The 15072-nt window shown below is 49.9% G+C and overlaps 5 protein-coding genes across 5 annotated transcripts; 4 read left to right on the top strand and 1 right to left on the bottom strand.

Annotated features, from left to right (window-relative positions):
• The first annotated feature begins 6 nt into the window (after positions 1–6).
• Positions 7–3928, top strand: LOC136197080 (espin-like). The gene is made up of 9 exons (XM_065986763.1): positions 7–1236; positions 1407–1653; positions 1705–1776; positions 1828–2061; positions 2116–2230; positions 2287–2347; positions 2391–3492; positions 3544–3629; positions 3682–3928. The coding sequence occupies exons 1-9, from the start codon at positions 1000–1002 to the stop codon at positions 3808–3810; spliced, it is 2283 nt and encodes a 760-aa protein (XP_065842835.1). The 5' UTR covers positions 7–999; the 3' UTR covers positions 3811–3928.
• A 74-nt stretch (positions 3929–4002) lies between these two features.
• On the top strand, positions 4003–5107 carry LOC136197081 (glyoxal reductase-like). Its single transcript, XM_065986764.1, has one exon. The coding sequence runs from the start codon at positions 4003–4005 to the stop codon at positions 5005–5007; it is 1005 nt and encodes a 334-aa protein (XP_065842836.1). The 3' UTR covers positions 5008–5107.
• A 1345-nt stretch (positions 5108–6452) lies between these two features.
• Positions 6453–9240, top strand: LOC136197534 (twinkle mtDNA helicase-like). The gene is made up of 15 exons (XM_065987319.1): positions 6453–6697; positions 6764–6900; positions 6946–6999; positions 7056–7153; positions 7207–7264; positions 7317–7522; positions 7572–7608; positions 7659–7730; positions 7783–7974; positions 8023–8096; positions 8149–8263; positions 8316–8398; positions 8449–8548; positions 8606–8728; positions 8786–9240. Exons 1-15 carry the CDS (start codon positions 6475–6477, stop codon positions 9020–9022), a joined length of 1809 nt encoding a protein of 602 aa, XP_065843391.1. The 5' UTR covers positions 6453–6474; the 3' UTR covers positions 9023–9240.
• An 87-nt stretch (positions 9241–9327) lies between these two features.
• On the bottom strand, positions 9328–11469 carry LOC136197536 (isocitrate dehydrogenase [NADP], mitochondrial-like). The gene is made up of 13 exons (XM_065987321.1): positions 11366–11469; positions 11265–11317; positions 11106–11203; positions 10871–11036; positions 10643–10803; positions 10440–10586; positions 10249–10385; positions 10136–10199; positions 9993–10080; positions 9826–9935; positions 9679–9776; positions 9531–9626; positions 9328–9478 (listed from the first exon to the last, which is right to left on the bottom strand). Exons 1-13 carry the CDS (start codon positions 11398–11400, stop codon positions 9397–9399), a joined length of 1335 nt encoding a protein of 444 aa, XP_065843393.1. The 5' UTR covers positions 11401–11469; the 3' UTR covers positions 9328–9396.
• On the top strand, positions 11422–15011 carry LOC136197533 (NAD(P) transhydrogenase, mitochondrial-like). The gene is made up of 2 exons (XM_065987318.1): positions 11422–11551; positions 11708–15011. Exon 2 carries the CDS (start codon positions 11742–11744, stop codon positions 14892–14894), a length of 3153 nt encoding a protein of 1050 aa, XP_065843390.1. The 5' UTR covers positions 11422–11551; positions 11708–11741; the 3' UTR covers positions 14895–15011.
• Positions 15012–15072: the final 61 nt, after the last annotated feature.

Genomic DNA, 15072 nt, shown 5'->3' with positions numbered 1-15072 from the left:
GAAGCGATTTCCCATTCGTTTTTGAATAAATCATAGACCCACATATCGGCCGAATCGACGCCTTCACCGCTAAACAACCAGAACTCCCCCCTCGACGTCATCCACGTCATTCCTCCGTAACGTCGAGGCGGCAATCGGATATCGATGCGCTCGAACGTCAACGTCTCAAAAGAAAATTTCCAAAAACCGTCCATCGCATGTCGACCGACTAATCCACCGAATAAATACGCGACGCCGTTCGCCGAGTCGCACCACGACTGCACCGACACGAGACCCAAACTATTTGGCACGACCACGCCCACGCGTTTCCACGTCATATTCGCGAAGGAGAAAATCCACGCGGATCGCATCGATTCGCCGAACGATCGTTCGCCGCCGTACAAGAGGACTCTCGTTTCGCTTTCTCCGAAAAGACGACGCGCGTTCGCGCACATGATCGCCTTGCGACGGGCCGGCGGTCGTTCGGACGACGCGCGCGCGCGAACGATTCGCCATTGGCCGTTTGTCGCGTTGAAAAGCCAGAGATTTTTCGACGACTTCGAACCGCCGTAGAGAAGCGCGTTGCCGACGTCGTCGCTCCAGTAGGCGGGCGCGCGACGCGAGCCGGGATAGTGGCGCGTGTCTTTCGCGTTGCCGTCGATGTACGACACGTTGCCGTCGACGAGAGACCACGCTAGGGAGGCCTTTTTGGGGAAATGCGCTTAGGAGACGGGGTTTTTTTCTTACTTAGGGTCGCGCTTGTGGCCGATGAAGCGTAGAGTAGAAGAGTGGCGAGAGAAAGAAGCGTCTTCATGCCTTGCGATGACTGCGCGAATGACGTTCGTCGGCCCGTATATGGAAATCAAACGTGCCGCCCGGATCACTTGTCCACGCCTATTTATGAATGTTGTGATGTCATAGGACGAGAGCCAATCGCGTTTCTTTCCCTGCAGTGGGCGTTGCTTGTTGACAGCTTTTGATTCTAACCACCTCCCTTGCCTTGCCTTCATTTTTTTCGTCATGTCGCGACCTGGCGGTCGAATATGCAAGGACTGCCGTCGAGTCAATCTCCACGCGCTCAAGGCGGCCCACGTCGGACACTTGGAGTGCCTCATTTCGGCCTTCGAGGCCAACCCCAATAAATCGTGCGCCGGCGATAGCAAAGGTGCAACGGCACTTCATCTATCAGCTCGCGCCGGTCGAAACGAGTGTCTCAAGTGGTTATTGAAAAATTCAGGAATGGATCTCAAAAGCAAGGTAGAAAACTTTAAATTTGGGCGTGGCAGTAGAAAATCGGTTCGGAAGAGTAAACGAACAGTTTTCCGCACGCTCTATACGCACTTCTACACGACGAAATAGTCTCCGGTTGCTTCTGTTTACAACTTCGACTTAGGTCACGCCTACCCGCGCCAATCTTTTGTGTATAGGCGAAAAACGGAGAAACAGCTACCCATTTAGCTGCTTCCCAAGGCAAACTCGAATCGCTCAAGCTTCTCTACGCGCACGATTCGTCGACGATTCAAGTGAAGGATCGTTACGGACAAATTGCGCTGCATCTCGCCACGTTGCGCGAGCAAATCGAATGCATTCGATGGCTCTTGGAAGAGGCTCGTTCTTCACCAAAAGCGAAGAATCAGACGGGAGCAACAAGCCTTCACTTTGCCGCAGCAATTGGTGAATATATGTCCACCACGGTGGGTGGGCCTCCTGACATTTCTTCTCTAGGCAACATGGACTGCTGTCGTCTCTTGCTGCGATACACCGGCAATAAGGCGGTCAATTGGAAAGACGACAAAGGTTAGTCGACAAAAAACTGCGTTACGTGTTGCTCAAGATGGGCGTTTCCAGGGACGACGCCCGTTTATTTTGCTGCTCAGGAGGGCCACTTTGCTTTGGTTCAGTACATGGTGACGGTGTGCAAAGGAGAGCCGTTGGCTCGCGCTGCCGACGGCATGACGTCGATTCACGCCGCAACGCAGGGAGGCCACTTGGAAACGGTCAAATGGCTCGTCAAAAAAGTAGGCGAGTCGGCGGTGTGCGACAAGACGAAGGACGGTGCAACGCCACTCCATTTCGCAGCTGGTAAAGGAGTCCTAACTTAATAATAAAATGCACAATAAGTATTTCTTCCTCTAGCTATGGGAAGATATGAATGCCTTGCCTGGATGCTAAGCGCTAAGAAAGGAAAGCAAGCAATGAACACCAAGGACATGGACGGAGGAACGCCTGCCCACGACGCAGCAGATAATGGGTATGAGAAGTCTTGTTCTTGGAAACATCCAAATATAACGAGTTCGTTCAATCCAGGCAAACGGCTTGTCTCCGCTTGCTCGTTCAGAACGGAATCGACATTCACCAAAAGGACAACGTAAGCAAATCTAATTAAATTCAGACCTAACTCTTTTTTATAGGACGGGTACACTCCGTATGAGCTGGCTATTCAAGTCGGCGGCGAAGTGGCCGACTACGTCATTGCATGCACGGGCGGCGACCTCGCAAAGCGCGTGGCGACTATGCGAAAAGAGGAGGAGAAAGAACAGGTTCGGCCTATCGCACCGGAGGAATTCACCGGCTGGCACGATCCCGTCGAACCGAAACGCAACGAGCCTAAAACGTCAATCGTTCCCATCTATTCCGTATCGTCGCTCGTCAACGACAAATCCCTCGAAAAGCGAACGCCGACCCTTTCGCCGCCCGAGACGCCGACCGAATCGCTTCAGTCCGTTCCCGTGCACGTACAAGTACTCGAAGGGCGGCAAGAACGACGACAAAGCGAAGCGCCGTCTCTCGCCGACGGGCCGCCGCCGCCGCCCGACGAGGAACTCGACATGGTCGATCCGGCGATAGTGGCGGTGACGCCGGCAATTTCTCGAGCGCACATCATATCGACGCCTCGGCAAGAGCGAAAGGGACAGTCGCCGGTCGTCAAACGCGTTGAAGCAGCTCAAAAAACCCCAGACGTCAATGAAGGAAAAAAGCAAGACGTCGAATCGCCTTATACTAAGCTCAACAAACAGGGGGACGTCGAGCCCCTTTATGCTAAGGTCAACAAGCAGCCGTCGTTGGTGAGAAAGACGTCGCGTCCGCCGGCTCAAAGCGAGGAGAGTCCGCCGGTTCCGCCTCGAAATTACGAAGAAGAAAAACGGGAAAATAGGAAATCGTTGCTCGATGCTCTCAAGTCGGCGTCGAAGGGCGACGAGGCGGAGATGAGACCATCGCCGCTCGCCGACGCTCTCCGCGGTGCCGTCAATAACGAGTCGACCACCGCCGCAGTGCCGCCTCCGCCTCCTCCTCTCGAAGGGAGCTCGTCTGTGCCGCCACCTCCGCCACTACTAGAAGATGCCGCCGGTTTGCCACCGCCTCCGCCGCCACCTCTTCTAGATCAAAATGGTTTGGATGAGAATGTCTCGGCTACGTTGCCACCGCCGCCGCCGCCTCTACCAGTTGACAGTGATCCTATGTCTCCGGATTTGGATGAGTATTATAGGGAAACGGCGACTGGGCCTCCACAAGGTTACCGGTAGTCTGGCTATTTGATTTCTGTTGAGAAATCTTCTGTTTTAGCTTCGCAAAAGTTTGTCAATTTGTCGCCGGTGCCGCCTCAGCCACCGAAAGTGATACCCAACACTGGTGAAGAACTTCTGAAAGAGGTACCAATTATTATGTATAGGAAACGATTGCGCTTATAGTTGTTCTCTTTAGTTGATGGCTAACAGACGAAAGGTAGTGCGAGAAGCGAAGCCAGTAGACGACAATCCAGCCCACGGTGCCGACGACGAACTCAAAGGCCGTTTACAAAAAAGACAGCAAACCATAGGGGACAATCCGTAGAGTAAAGAGAGAGAGAAAGACATTTAGCTTTTCTTTGTACGCGTAACTTGACTACTTTTTTTCGTCTGTCCGTTTTCCTCATAGAAACGATATCGCATAATAATTGCGTGACACTGGGGGAGACGATAGAATCGTGTCACAAGGGAGTGAAAACCACGTGAGTGAGATCTACTTCTGAGTACTCTGTTGCCTATGTTTCGTTTGCTATTCATTTCGCTGCTCTTCCCAAGCGCCCTGGCGCTCAACGTTCCCAGCATAACACTGAAAAATGCCGCGGTACCGGGAATCACGATGCAGGCAATGGGAATCGGCACGTTTGGCTATGCAAGTCATCCCGGCCAAAAAGCCGAGTATTGGAACAATAGCGTCACCGCGACGGCCGTCTCGGCGTGGCTCAAAGCGGGCGGACGTCGAATCGACACGGCGTACGACTACCGCGGCGAGGCGGGCGTGGGAATGGCAGTGCTTCATCAAACGGAGGTACATCGAAGCGAGATATTCATCACGTCAAAAGTCGGCGGACTCCCGCCCGGCTACAACGACACTCTGGAGCAATTTCAGGAAATTCTCACGCAGATGAATCTAACGTATGTCGATCTATTACTGATTCACTGGCCCGGACCGCTGCCGTTGAAATCAAGCGACCCCAAATGCAAACTCATTTCCGGGTCGGATAAAGAGTGCCGGCAATCGTCGTGGCTCGCCTTGGAGAAGATTTTCAAGTCGGGTGGCGCAAAAGCGATCGGCGTGTCGAATTTCGAACAGAATCACATTCAGGATATTCTAGATCTTAAGAGTCTGGTGCCGTCTGTCAATCAAATCGAGTATCATCCCTATTGGCACGAGGACGGGCTTGTCGAATTCTGTCAGAATCATTCGATTGCCGTGAATTCGTACGCGCCGCTGGGCACTCCCGATTGGGGTCCCGATCATCGTGATTGGAATTCGACTATTTTGGATTTGCCTGTCGTCAAGGAGATTGCTAAGGCGCACTCGAAGTCGCCGGCTCAGATTCTACTGCGTTGGGCGTGGCAGAAGAACATTTTGCTCAATCCGAGAACGTGGAATGACGATCACATGGCAGAAAATCTCAACATATTCGATTTTGAATTGAGCGATGACGAGTGGAAGCAAATCGCTTCGGTTCCGAAGCCGGCGACTCCAAAAGTGTGTCCCGATCCGCATTTGATCAAGTGAGGAACTGATAGCGAGTTTGTCTGCTGCTTGCATGCTGTCTATTTTTGTCTGTATGGCGCTAGAACAGTGTCAAAAATAATAAACCATACGAATGAATGAATGAATGAATGAATGAATGAATGAATGAATGAATGAATGAATGAATCATTGCTATGAAATCATTGCTATGAAATCATAGCTATAAAATCATAGCTATGTTTTCATTGCTATGAAATCATAGCTATGATTTCATAGCTATGTTTTCATAGCTATGTTTTCATAGCTATGTTTAGTGAGTGGACAGAACGTTTCGCGTGCGCTATGCAGATGGATTCTGAGAGTTGGGCGAAGCGAAGTCGACCGCTCGCCCAACAGCGTTCATCCGCTCGTAAGGTAAAAAATCATAAATGGAGTTTGTCAAGTCAATGAATAATTAAATAATTAGTTAAAAACTCCTTCAAACTCATTTATTTCTCATAGTGCAACTCGACAACAAGAACTCAACTCACCACAACGCAAAGAGTACTTTCAGAACTGGTTCAAAGGTTTCAGGCGAATTGGCTTCAGATCTCTTCGCCTGGAGCTCCGCTGGTGAAAGGATAAAGGGATTCAACGTCAATCGACGTTTGCTATGTTTGAAGATAATTCAGGTAGGCCAAACGGTCAGCGTTTACTTTTTATTCATTTTTTTAACAATTAGGGTGAAAAGGTTACAAGAAAAGCATGCAGGAATGGTAAGAAGGACAATTTCCGGCACCTTGACAGGTACGTAAAACATATGGTTGTGTCCTAAGTACCGTGCCATGCACTGCAGTAGGTCATGGGGTCCTGAGCAAGACGTCGTGATGAAAAACTGCTCGTCGGTGCTGAGCAAGACCTCGTAATGAAAAACTGCTCGTTGGTGTCCTGGGCATGACCCTGTCCAAAAACTGCCCGCGCATGAAACCGAAACACTCTGCAATTTTTTTATTTTATTAAATAAAGCACTTTTCCCCTCCCTTACAAAGTGGAGCAGTTTTTGATCACGGGGTCTTTCACAGGACCCCGACAACATAGCTATGTTTTCATAGCTATGTTTTCATAGCTATGTTTTCATAGCTATGTTTTCATAGCTATGTTTTCATAGCTATGTTTTCATAGCTATGTTTTCATAGCAATGAAAACATAGCTATGATTTCATAGCTATGATTTCATAGCAATGATTTCATAGCAATGATTCATTCATTCATTCATTCATTCATTCATTTATTCGTATGGTTTATTATTTTTGACACTGTTCTAGCGCCATATGTCTGTACTGTGTAAACATGCGTTGCCCCCCAAAGGAGGTCCCTCTCTCTCAAACATGGACGGGGACACAGATCTCGACTTCATATCTGCTCACCTCGGAGTGGTTCTGGTTCGTTTCGTTCTTTATCCTCTCGAAAAGCTCTTGCAAAGCCTGACGATCCTCTGTAGCGCACTTCACTTCCACATTCCACAATCCACATGCATTCTCTGCGTACAATTTCCAGAAACGCTGCACCCTACCGTCATCTATTTGCCTCTAGTCAGCCTGCCACTGCAGGAAAAATGATCGGGGAAGAAACGGGAACGATTGATTGCGGACAATGGAATTGCAGCAAGAAGGCCGAGCTCCAATTGACGAGAGACACTATAAGAGTACATAAATCAACCGGAAAATATATGTGCTCCGCGTGTGAAGCGTCTGGTACAGCAGCAAATCCTTCTTTCCCTTAGCTGTAATAGTGATGCTCACGTGCTGTACTAACATTAGGAAATTGGGAAGAACTATTAGAGAAGACGTCTTCCCTGCATGTACCTGTTATACAAAGCACATGGTCGTCTGCTAAATCGATTTCCCTGAGCAATCAGGCGGCTGTAAAAAAGCTTAGGAAAAATTGTGTCATAGAGGTAAGCAAGAATTGCAATCTGAAGCCTGCAGTTAATCTTCCCTAGCTCCTGAGTGAAGAAAGTTTGGCCAAGTATGAGATTCGCTTGGCTTCAGTTAAGGTATGACGCATACAAAGTAGGCAACCACACTCTACTGAATAATGGTAATTCTAAAGGGGCGAGACTGGTTGGCTATGCCTTGGCATTCCACTGATGGAAAATCGATTGAAAAGCTCCTACTTCAGTGCAAAACCGCATCATCTTCATTTCCCAAGTGAAATTTATTAGGCAGGTATAGAATTTTTCGAACGATGTGGTCTTATGTAGCTTGAGTGAACGAGTGAAGCCGTTTGGATGGCACACAGTGCAAGATTCGGATAAAACAGTGAGACGCTAGAGCCATATGGGGGTATAGACAATAGATGTTTCCATTCCAGATCATTATCACTGCATCTGAAATCGATGCTGTAGCCGTGCATGAGTCCACTGGCTTACCGGCCATGTGCCTCTCTCCTCGACTAGCGCAGTCTCCTCTTGACTATCTTAGCAAGTCGAAAAAGCTCGTTTTGTGGCTTGATGGAAAATCGCGAAGCAAATTGGATCGTATCTTAGATTTGGAGTCAATCGACGTGCGCTTAGTGAGGCGAGTAGCCGCTACGCTTCCTTTTCTTTCTGCGATTTCCCATACCTAGATCGAACACTGAAGCACCTCTAGAAGCTCTAAATAAAGTTTGAGTTGTGCGCAGCCCTGACGGCAAAACTATATATGTTCTTTCAAGGGTAGAGATTTGAATGATATAATCAATAGCGCTTCGTCTGCACGCCACGAAAAGATTCTCGACTTTCGTCAAGTAGGCATAATTGATTAATTAAAAATGCGAAGTGATTCGAATCGCGTCTAAGCTACGAGATGCTGTATACCACGAAATTGCGCACCCCGACCAAGTGGCCGGAATTCCATGGCAACGATTTCCGTCTCTGACAAAAATTCTCAAAGGTCATCGACGCGGCGAGCTGACCGTTTTCACGGGACCTACCGGTTCAGGGAAGACCACGTTCATGAGCGAATATTCTCTTGACCTTTGCACGCAAGGAGTAGGAAACTCGTAGAGGTGTATACCTTCTCTGATAATTTAATCTCAGGTGAAAACCTTGTGGGGATCGTTCGAAGTGCGCAATACGCGATTAATAAAAATGATGATCAGCCAGTTTTCCGGGTATATTGACGCAACTCTTATCCTGAATTTGACCATGTATGACGACTCTTAGGCTGAACTTGGAAAAGAATGCAAAGGCGTTCAATTATTGGGCAGATAGATTTGAAAAATTGGGGCTCTATTTCATGAGCTTTCACGGAGCGCAGACGATTTATGACGTCATCAATGTGAGTACACTGAAAAAGTATGATAAATAAATAAGGGAATAATATTTCTTAGACAATGAGCCACGCGGCTGACGTGTTTGATATCCAACACGTTGTGATTGACAATCTTCAGTTCATGATGAGTACTGATTTGAGGTCAGTTAATTGAATAGCTAATAATAAGAGGATATTGATTTGCTTTTTAGGCACGATCGGTTTCATTTTCAGGATGTCACTATAGCTGAATTTCGAAAATTCGCCACGCTAAAAAACGTTCACGTGACGCTTGTGATACATCCGAGAAAAGTAGAGGAAATTCACCTAAGCGTAAGCATCCCCTCTTCATCTCTATTTCTAATGTAGGAAAATGACGACGTTGATTTGAGACTGGCGTCTATATTTGGATCAGCTAAAGCAACTCAGGAAGCCGATAACGTCCTCATACTCCAAGCGCCAAAATTATCCACTGGAACAAAGCAGATCCAGGTATGAAGCGGAGAAATCATGGACTAAAAATTAATACTAGGTGATGGCACTGTCTAGGTGATGAAGAATCGATTCAGTGGTACTCTAGGGAAAATGGGACTTCAATTCAATCCGGACTCTCTGTCGATGTGCGGCTATACGGCGAGAGAGATTGAGAGTGAGCCCCCTATTCCGGCGAAGAAGAAAATTGCTACTGGAAAGAAGACTGCGGGAGTTGGCCTATCGAGTTTTGCGACGAGAATGAAGGATTCGGCGGCTGATTCCGCGAAGAGAGTCATCCGTTCTTTGAAATAGTGACTTTAGACCCTTTGAGACTTGAAGTGAACACACTCTAAAATGTATCAGAGTTATTACGCAAACGAACGAAACTTCCACCGGTAAACGTTCAAGAATTGAACGACTGCCGCTCCCCTCCCCCCTTACTTTCCTTGTCTTCTTTCTAATCGCTTCTTGGGTGGGGTCGTTGACGGACTATCTTTCTCTGTAACCAATTAGAACAAAAAAACGCTTACTCATAAAATAATTATTGATTCACCTCCAATGAGAATGACGTTGTTTTGCCATAACGAAGAAGTGCACCGGTAGCAGACGCGCACGAATGTAGCAAAACACGAAACACTGAATTCATCAGAGAACGTCCAATCAACACAGTGGACGACAAAAAGGGTCTATTTGCCAAGCAGAGCGTCGAGTTTGCTTTTGACAGCATCGAGATATTCGTCAGTGAGAAGATAATCCTCTCGCTTCACGCTAAAGAGAGAGAGAACGTCGAAGGAAAATCTTAAAATCAGCGTCTGATTACTTTGCAATGTTGCCCTTAATGCAGAGAGCAAGATCCTTCGTTCGTTGCCCGTCATCAACAGCATCAACGCAAGCTTGTTCAAGCGTATGGCAAAACCTGCCAAAGAGAGTCCAAAAATCCTAAAAAATTGAACTATGACTAGACTCACTTTTCCAAATCGGTATTATTATCCAGCTTGGCGCGGTGCAGGAGACCGCGAGTCCAAGCAAAAATGCTTGCCACCGGATTGGTACTTGTCTCGTTGCCCTGAAAGATAATAGAATAGGTGTGACGGGAGGTATAGCGACTAATCAACCTTCTGATGTTCCCTGTAGTGTCTGGTCACGGTGCCGTGAGCGGCTTCCGCTTCCACGGCATTGCCAGGGCACATTAAAACGCTTGTCATCATTCCAAGGGACCCATAACCTCAAAGAAACGAATTCCCTTACTCGCGGATAAATCACACGTATACCAAATTTTTACCTTGGGCCAACATGTCGGACTGGACGTCGCCGTCGTAGTTCTTTGCAGCCCATACAAAACCGCCGTCGGATTTGAGCACTTGTGCTACCTAGTTTATGATAGTAAACGTTGATTCAATCGCCCACTTGTATATAACTATGTACCAAATCGTCAATGAGCCTATGCTCATACCATATGTTATTCTTGTCAAATTCGGCCTTGTATTCCCTAAGAACGACACCGTTTGGTAGAAGACATACGTGACGTGATGGCTCACTTGTCAAAGATGTCCTGGAAGATGTCCTTGAATCGGCCATCATATCTCTTCAGGATGGTGTTCTTCGTGCTCAAGTAGAGAGGCATTTTCTTCATGAGCGCATACTGAAAGCAACTGTGGGCAAATCCCGTGATCGACTAAACAAAGAAATCGATTTCCACGAAACAAGGAATCATAAACAAATCGCTGACTTTATCCAGATTGAACATGCCGAGAGCAACGCCGCCACCGTCCTCAAAGTTGTGAATGACCCACGACTGAACGTTGCCTCCACTTTCCGGAGTATAGCTGATTTCAACTTTGCCTGGGCCCGGCACAACAAAATCGGTAGCCTTGTACTATAAAAAGACCCAATGAAAACATACACATATACGTATACGTATGTGTCCCCTACCTGATCTCCCATAGCATGTCTGCCTATTGAAATTGGCTTCGTCCATCCAGGGATGAGTCGAGGAAGGGTCTTGCATAGGATTGGCTCGCGAAACACCGTGCCGCCGAGGATGTTTCGAATCGTTCCGTTGGGACTTCTCCACATCTGCTTCAATTTGAATTCTTGAGATTAGATGGAGCATATTTTATTCATTTTCTTTTTCTCGGCGAGCTTTCAACGGTTTCATACCTTCGACTCTGGCCTCGTCAGGTGTAATGGTAGCGCATTTGATTCCAACTTTGTACTGCTTGATAGCGTTCGCAGCGTCGATGGTCACTTGATCGTCAGTGGCATCGCGATGAGGCAAGCCCAAGTCAAAATACTTGGTCTCCACATCAAGATAAGGAAAAATCAGCTAAAAATAATTTCCGACGTCATCTCATAGAATTAAAAATTCGATGTTTAGTGGGCGTTTTTCCCTTACTTGATCCTTGATCTTTTGCCATATGATGCGCGTCATTTCGTCGCCGTCCAAATCGACGACGGGATTGGCGACCTTGATTCGGGACTGCCCGTTCGAGACTAAAAACGGCAACGCTCGCTCATTGGTCGATTCGTTCGCGCTCTGGCGGCGGAGACTCACAGCGGCGTTGGGCCACGTGGCTCGAAGCTAGCGCTTTGAGACCGTACGAGCTTCTGCGAGAGAGACCGTTAGCCGAGTAGGAGCGCGAGATCTTTCTGTACCGTGCAAAAGACGTGCGAAAAGGATTTAGAGCCATGTTGACCTTTCGTACGAGGAGAGAAGGAGCGCGTTAACACCACGACTTAAGCACGTGACTTGTGGTTTGAGACGTGGCCGGAGCTGGGGACACGGCGTCGGTCTAGGATGGCGTTTCCCGCGTAAAGTTGCAGCAGACGAATAGCAGTCAGGTATAGAACACGTGAAAAGGCGGGAAATGTAGCCAATAGTATCACGTGGCTCGTTCCTTGGTCTACAAGCCTTTGGCTTATTACCCAATACCTTTTTACTAGCGTAGCTAACCTTATGTTAGTAAGCTGTAGACTGATGGACTTTGTTTTCTGCAGGGTCTCCTTTGGGGTTCGCACGTGACTCGTAACCATGCAAAGCGTGATTCGCCTTTCGCGCTCCTTCTCCCGTCCATTTTACCGTCCCTTCTGCAACAAGCAGTCGCCGACGGGAACACCGTACGACAAAATAACGATCGGCATTCCAAAAGAAATTTTTCCACGTGAACGTCGCGTCGCCCAATCACCGCAGTCCGTCGCTCAGCTGACCAAGCAGGGCTTCACCGTATTGGTCGAAGAAAACGCGGGCGCGGGCGCAAATTTCACCAACGCCCAATACGCGGCGGCGGGTGCGATAACACGCGCCGTAGAGGAAGTCTACGGCGCCGACATCGTTCTCAAAGTCCGCGCCCCCGCCGAACATCCCGCACTAAAAACCCACGAAGTAGATCTTCTAAAGAAAGGGGCGACGCTCATTAGCTTCGTCTACCCGGCCCAAAATGAGGATCTTCTCAATCGCATGTCCCAAAGGGGGCTCACCGTCTTCGCCATGGACTGCGTGCCGCGAATAACGCGCGCGCAGGGCTTCGACGCCCTTAGCTCCATGGCGAACATTGCCGGTTACAAAGCGGTCGTCGAAGCCGCAAATATATACGGGGGTTTCTTTACGGGGCAAATTACGGCGGCGGGAAAAGTTCCGCCGGCGAAAGTCTTAGTCATTGGAGGAGGCGTTGCCGGGTTATCGGCTATTGGAACGGCGCGAAGTATGGGAGCTATCGTACGGGGTTTCGATACGAGAGCGGCAGTCAAAGAGCAAGTCCAGTCGCTCGGCGCCGAGTTTCTTGAGGTGAACGTGAAGGAAAGTGGCGAGGGGACAGGCGGCTATGCCAAGGTGATGTCCAAGGAATTCATCGAAGCCGAAATGGCTCTCTTCGCGAAACAGTGCAAGGAAATCGATATATTGATTTCCACGGCGCTGATACCCGGAAAACCGGCGCCGAAATTGATATCGCAAGAGATGGTCGAGTCGATGAAGGAGGGTTCGGTGATCGTCGACTTGGCGGCGGAGGCGGGCGGCAACGTCGCCGTGACGCGCCCCGGTGAGATTCACGTTCACAAGGGAGTCACTTGCATCGGCTACACGGACTTGCCGTCGCGTCTCTCGACGCAATCGAGCACGCTCTACGCGAACAACGTCGCGAAGTTTCTCACGTCGATCAGCACGTCGAAGGGACACTATGACATCAGCATGGAAGACGAAGTCGTTCGCGGGGCCATCGTGCTGAAAGACGGCACCGTCACGTGGCCGCCGCCGCAAAGTGCGGCACCGCCACCGCCTCCCGCACCCGCCGCTTCAACCTCGGTTGCCAAAGAAATCGAACCACCTAACCCGTATATGGAAACGCTGAAAACGTCGACCGGAATCACGACTGGCTTACTGGGTCTTCTCGCTCTCGGCGCCGCGCAACCCGACGCCTCGTTCGCGACTATGATGACCGTCTTTGGTCTATCTGGCATCTGCGGCTACAAAGTCGTCTGGGGCGTCACGCCGTCGCTCCACTCGCCTCTCATGTCCGTCACCAACGCCATATCTGGGATGACGGCGGTCGGCGGTCTCGCTCTCGCCGGCGGCGCGTTTCTACCGACGAACGCGACGACCGGTTTGTCGGCGGCGGCAATATTTCTCTCGTCGATTAACATCGCCGGCGGTTTTCTCATCACGAAGCGCATGCTCGACATGTTTCGTCGTCCCGGCGATCCCCCAGAGTACAATTATCTGTACGCGATACCGGCGCTTGGGTTCATGGGCGCCTATTTGGGAGCGACGTACGCCGGAGGCGTATCCAATCTACATCAGATGGCCTATCTCGCTTCGGCTATATGCTGCATCTCGTCCATCGGCGGACTTTCAACACAGAAAAGCGCGCGCTTGGGAAACGCTATTGGTATGGTAGGCGTGTCTACCGGTATCATGGCAACGCTCGACGCCATGCGTTTTTCGCCGGAAGTTCTCGCGCAAGTCGGCGGATTGATGGGCGTCGGCGGTCTGATCGGCGCCGTCATTGCCAAACGAATCGCCGTCTCCGATTTGCCGCAGCTCGTCGCCTTGTTCCACAGTTTCGTCGGCATGGCAGCCGTTCTGACGTCCGGAGCATTCTATCTCGACGATTTCGCTCATCTCGATCAGGAAGTCGTTCACAAGGTCGCCATCTATCTCGGCACGCTCATCGGCGGCGTCACCTTCACGGGATCCCTCATCGCCTACGGAAAATTGCAGGGTCTTCTCGCTTCGCGCGCACTCTCGTTGCCCGGCAAAAATGCTCTCAATCTCGCCATGGCAACGTCGTGCGTGGGCGCCTTCGGATACTACATGAATACGAACGACATGACGTCGGGGATCGCTTGTCTCAGCGGCACGACGGGGATTTCCTTTCTCCTCGGACTCCATCTCACCGCCTCCATAGGCGGCGCTGACATGCCCGTCGTTATTACCGTGCTAAACAGCTACAGCGGCTGGGCGCTCTGCGCCGAAGGCTTCATGCTTGGGAATCAACTTCTCACCACGGTCGGCGCTCTGATCGGCTCCTCTGGAGCGATTTTGTCCTATATCATGTGCAAGGCGATGAATCGATCGCTCCTCTCCGTCATCTTCGGCGGCTACGGCACAAAATCGACTGGAACCGGAAAGCCGCTCGCCGTCACGGGAAGTCACACAGAAACGAACGTCGACTCCGTTTCCGATTGGGTCGGCGATGCGAAGCGAGTGATGATCGTTCCCGGATACGGTGCCGCCGTTGCCAAGGCGCAATACGCCATGGCCGACATGGCGAAAACGTTGACGGATAACGGCGTTCAAATTCAATTCGGAATTCATCCCGTTGCCGGTCGAATGCCCGGACAGTTGAACGTGTTGCTCGCCGAAGCCGGTGTCCCCTACGACATCGTCTATGAAATGGATGAAATCAACGATGCCTTTGCCGACGTCGATGTCACGCTCTGCGTCGGCGCGAACGATATCATCAATTCGGCGGCGCTGGAGGATCCCAATTCGATTATAGCCGGTATGCCCGTTTTGGAGGTGTGGAGGTCGAAGCAGGTCGTCATATTGAAGCGGACGCTCGGCGTCGGCTATGCCGACGTCGACAATCCCGTGTTCTATAAGCCGAACACGGCGATGCTTCTCGGCGACGCGAAGTCAAGTTGCGACTCGCTCAAGACGAAAGTGAGTGAACATTTTGCCAAGTGACGATGTGACGAATTGAATGTCTTTCTTTTGTGTCTTGATTCTTTTGCATGTCGTCTTTCCTTTCCGTGTGCGTACTTGATATGATTGTGCCAGAGGGAGATTCTGTCCTCATACTCATAGTGTACCTAACCCATCTTATCCCTACGTAGTCCCTCTCCTCTCCTCTCCTCTCCTCTCT

Source organism: Oscarella lobularis, chromosome 17, assembly GCF_947507565.1.
Source record: "Oscarella lobularis chromosome 17, ooOscLobu1.1, whole genome shotgun sequence".
NCBI classification, from domain to species: domain Eukaryota; kingdom Metazoa; phylum Porifera; class Homoscleromorpha; order Homosclerophorida; family Oscarellidae; genus Oscarella; species Oscarella lobularis.
Note: the sequence above shows the minus strand (reverse complement) of the source record. Positions and strands in the feature narration are given on the sequence as shown.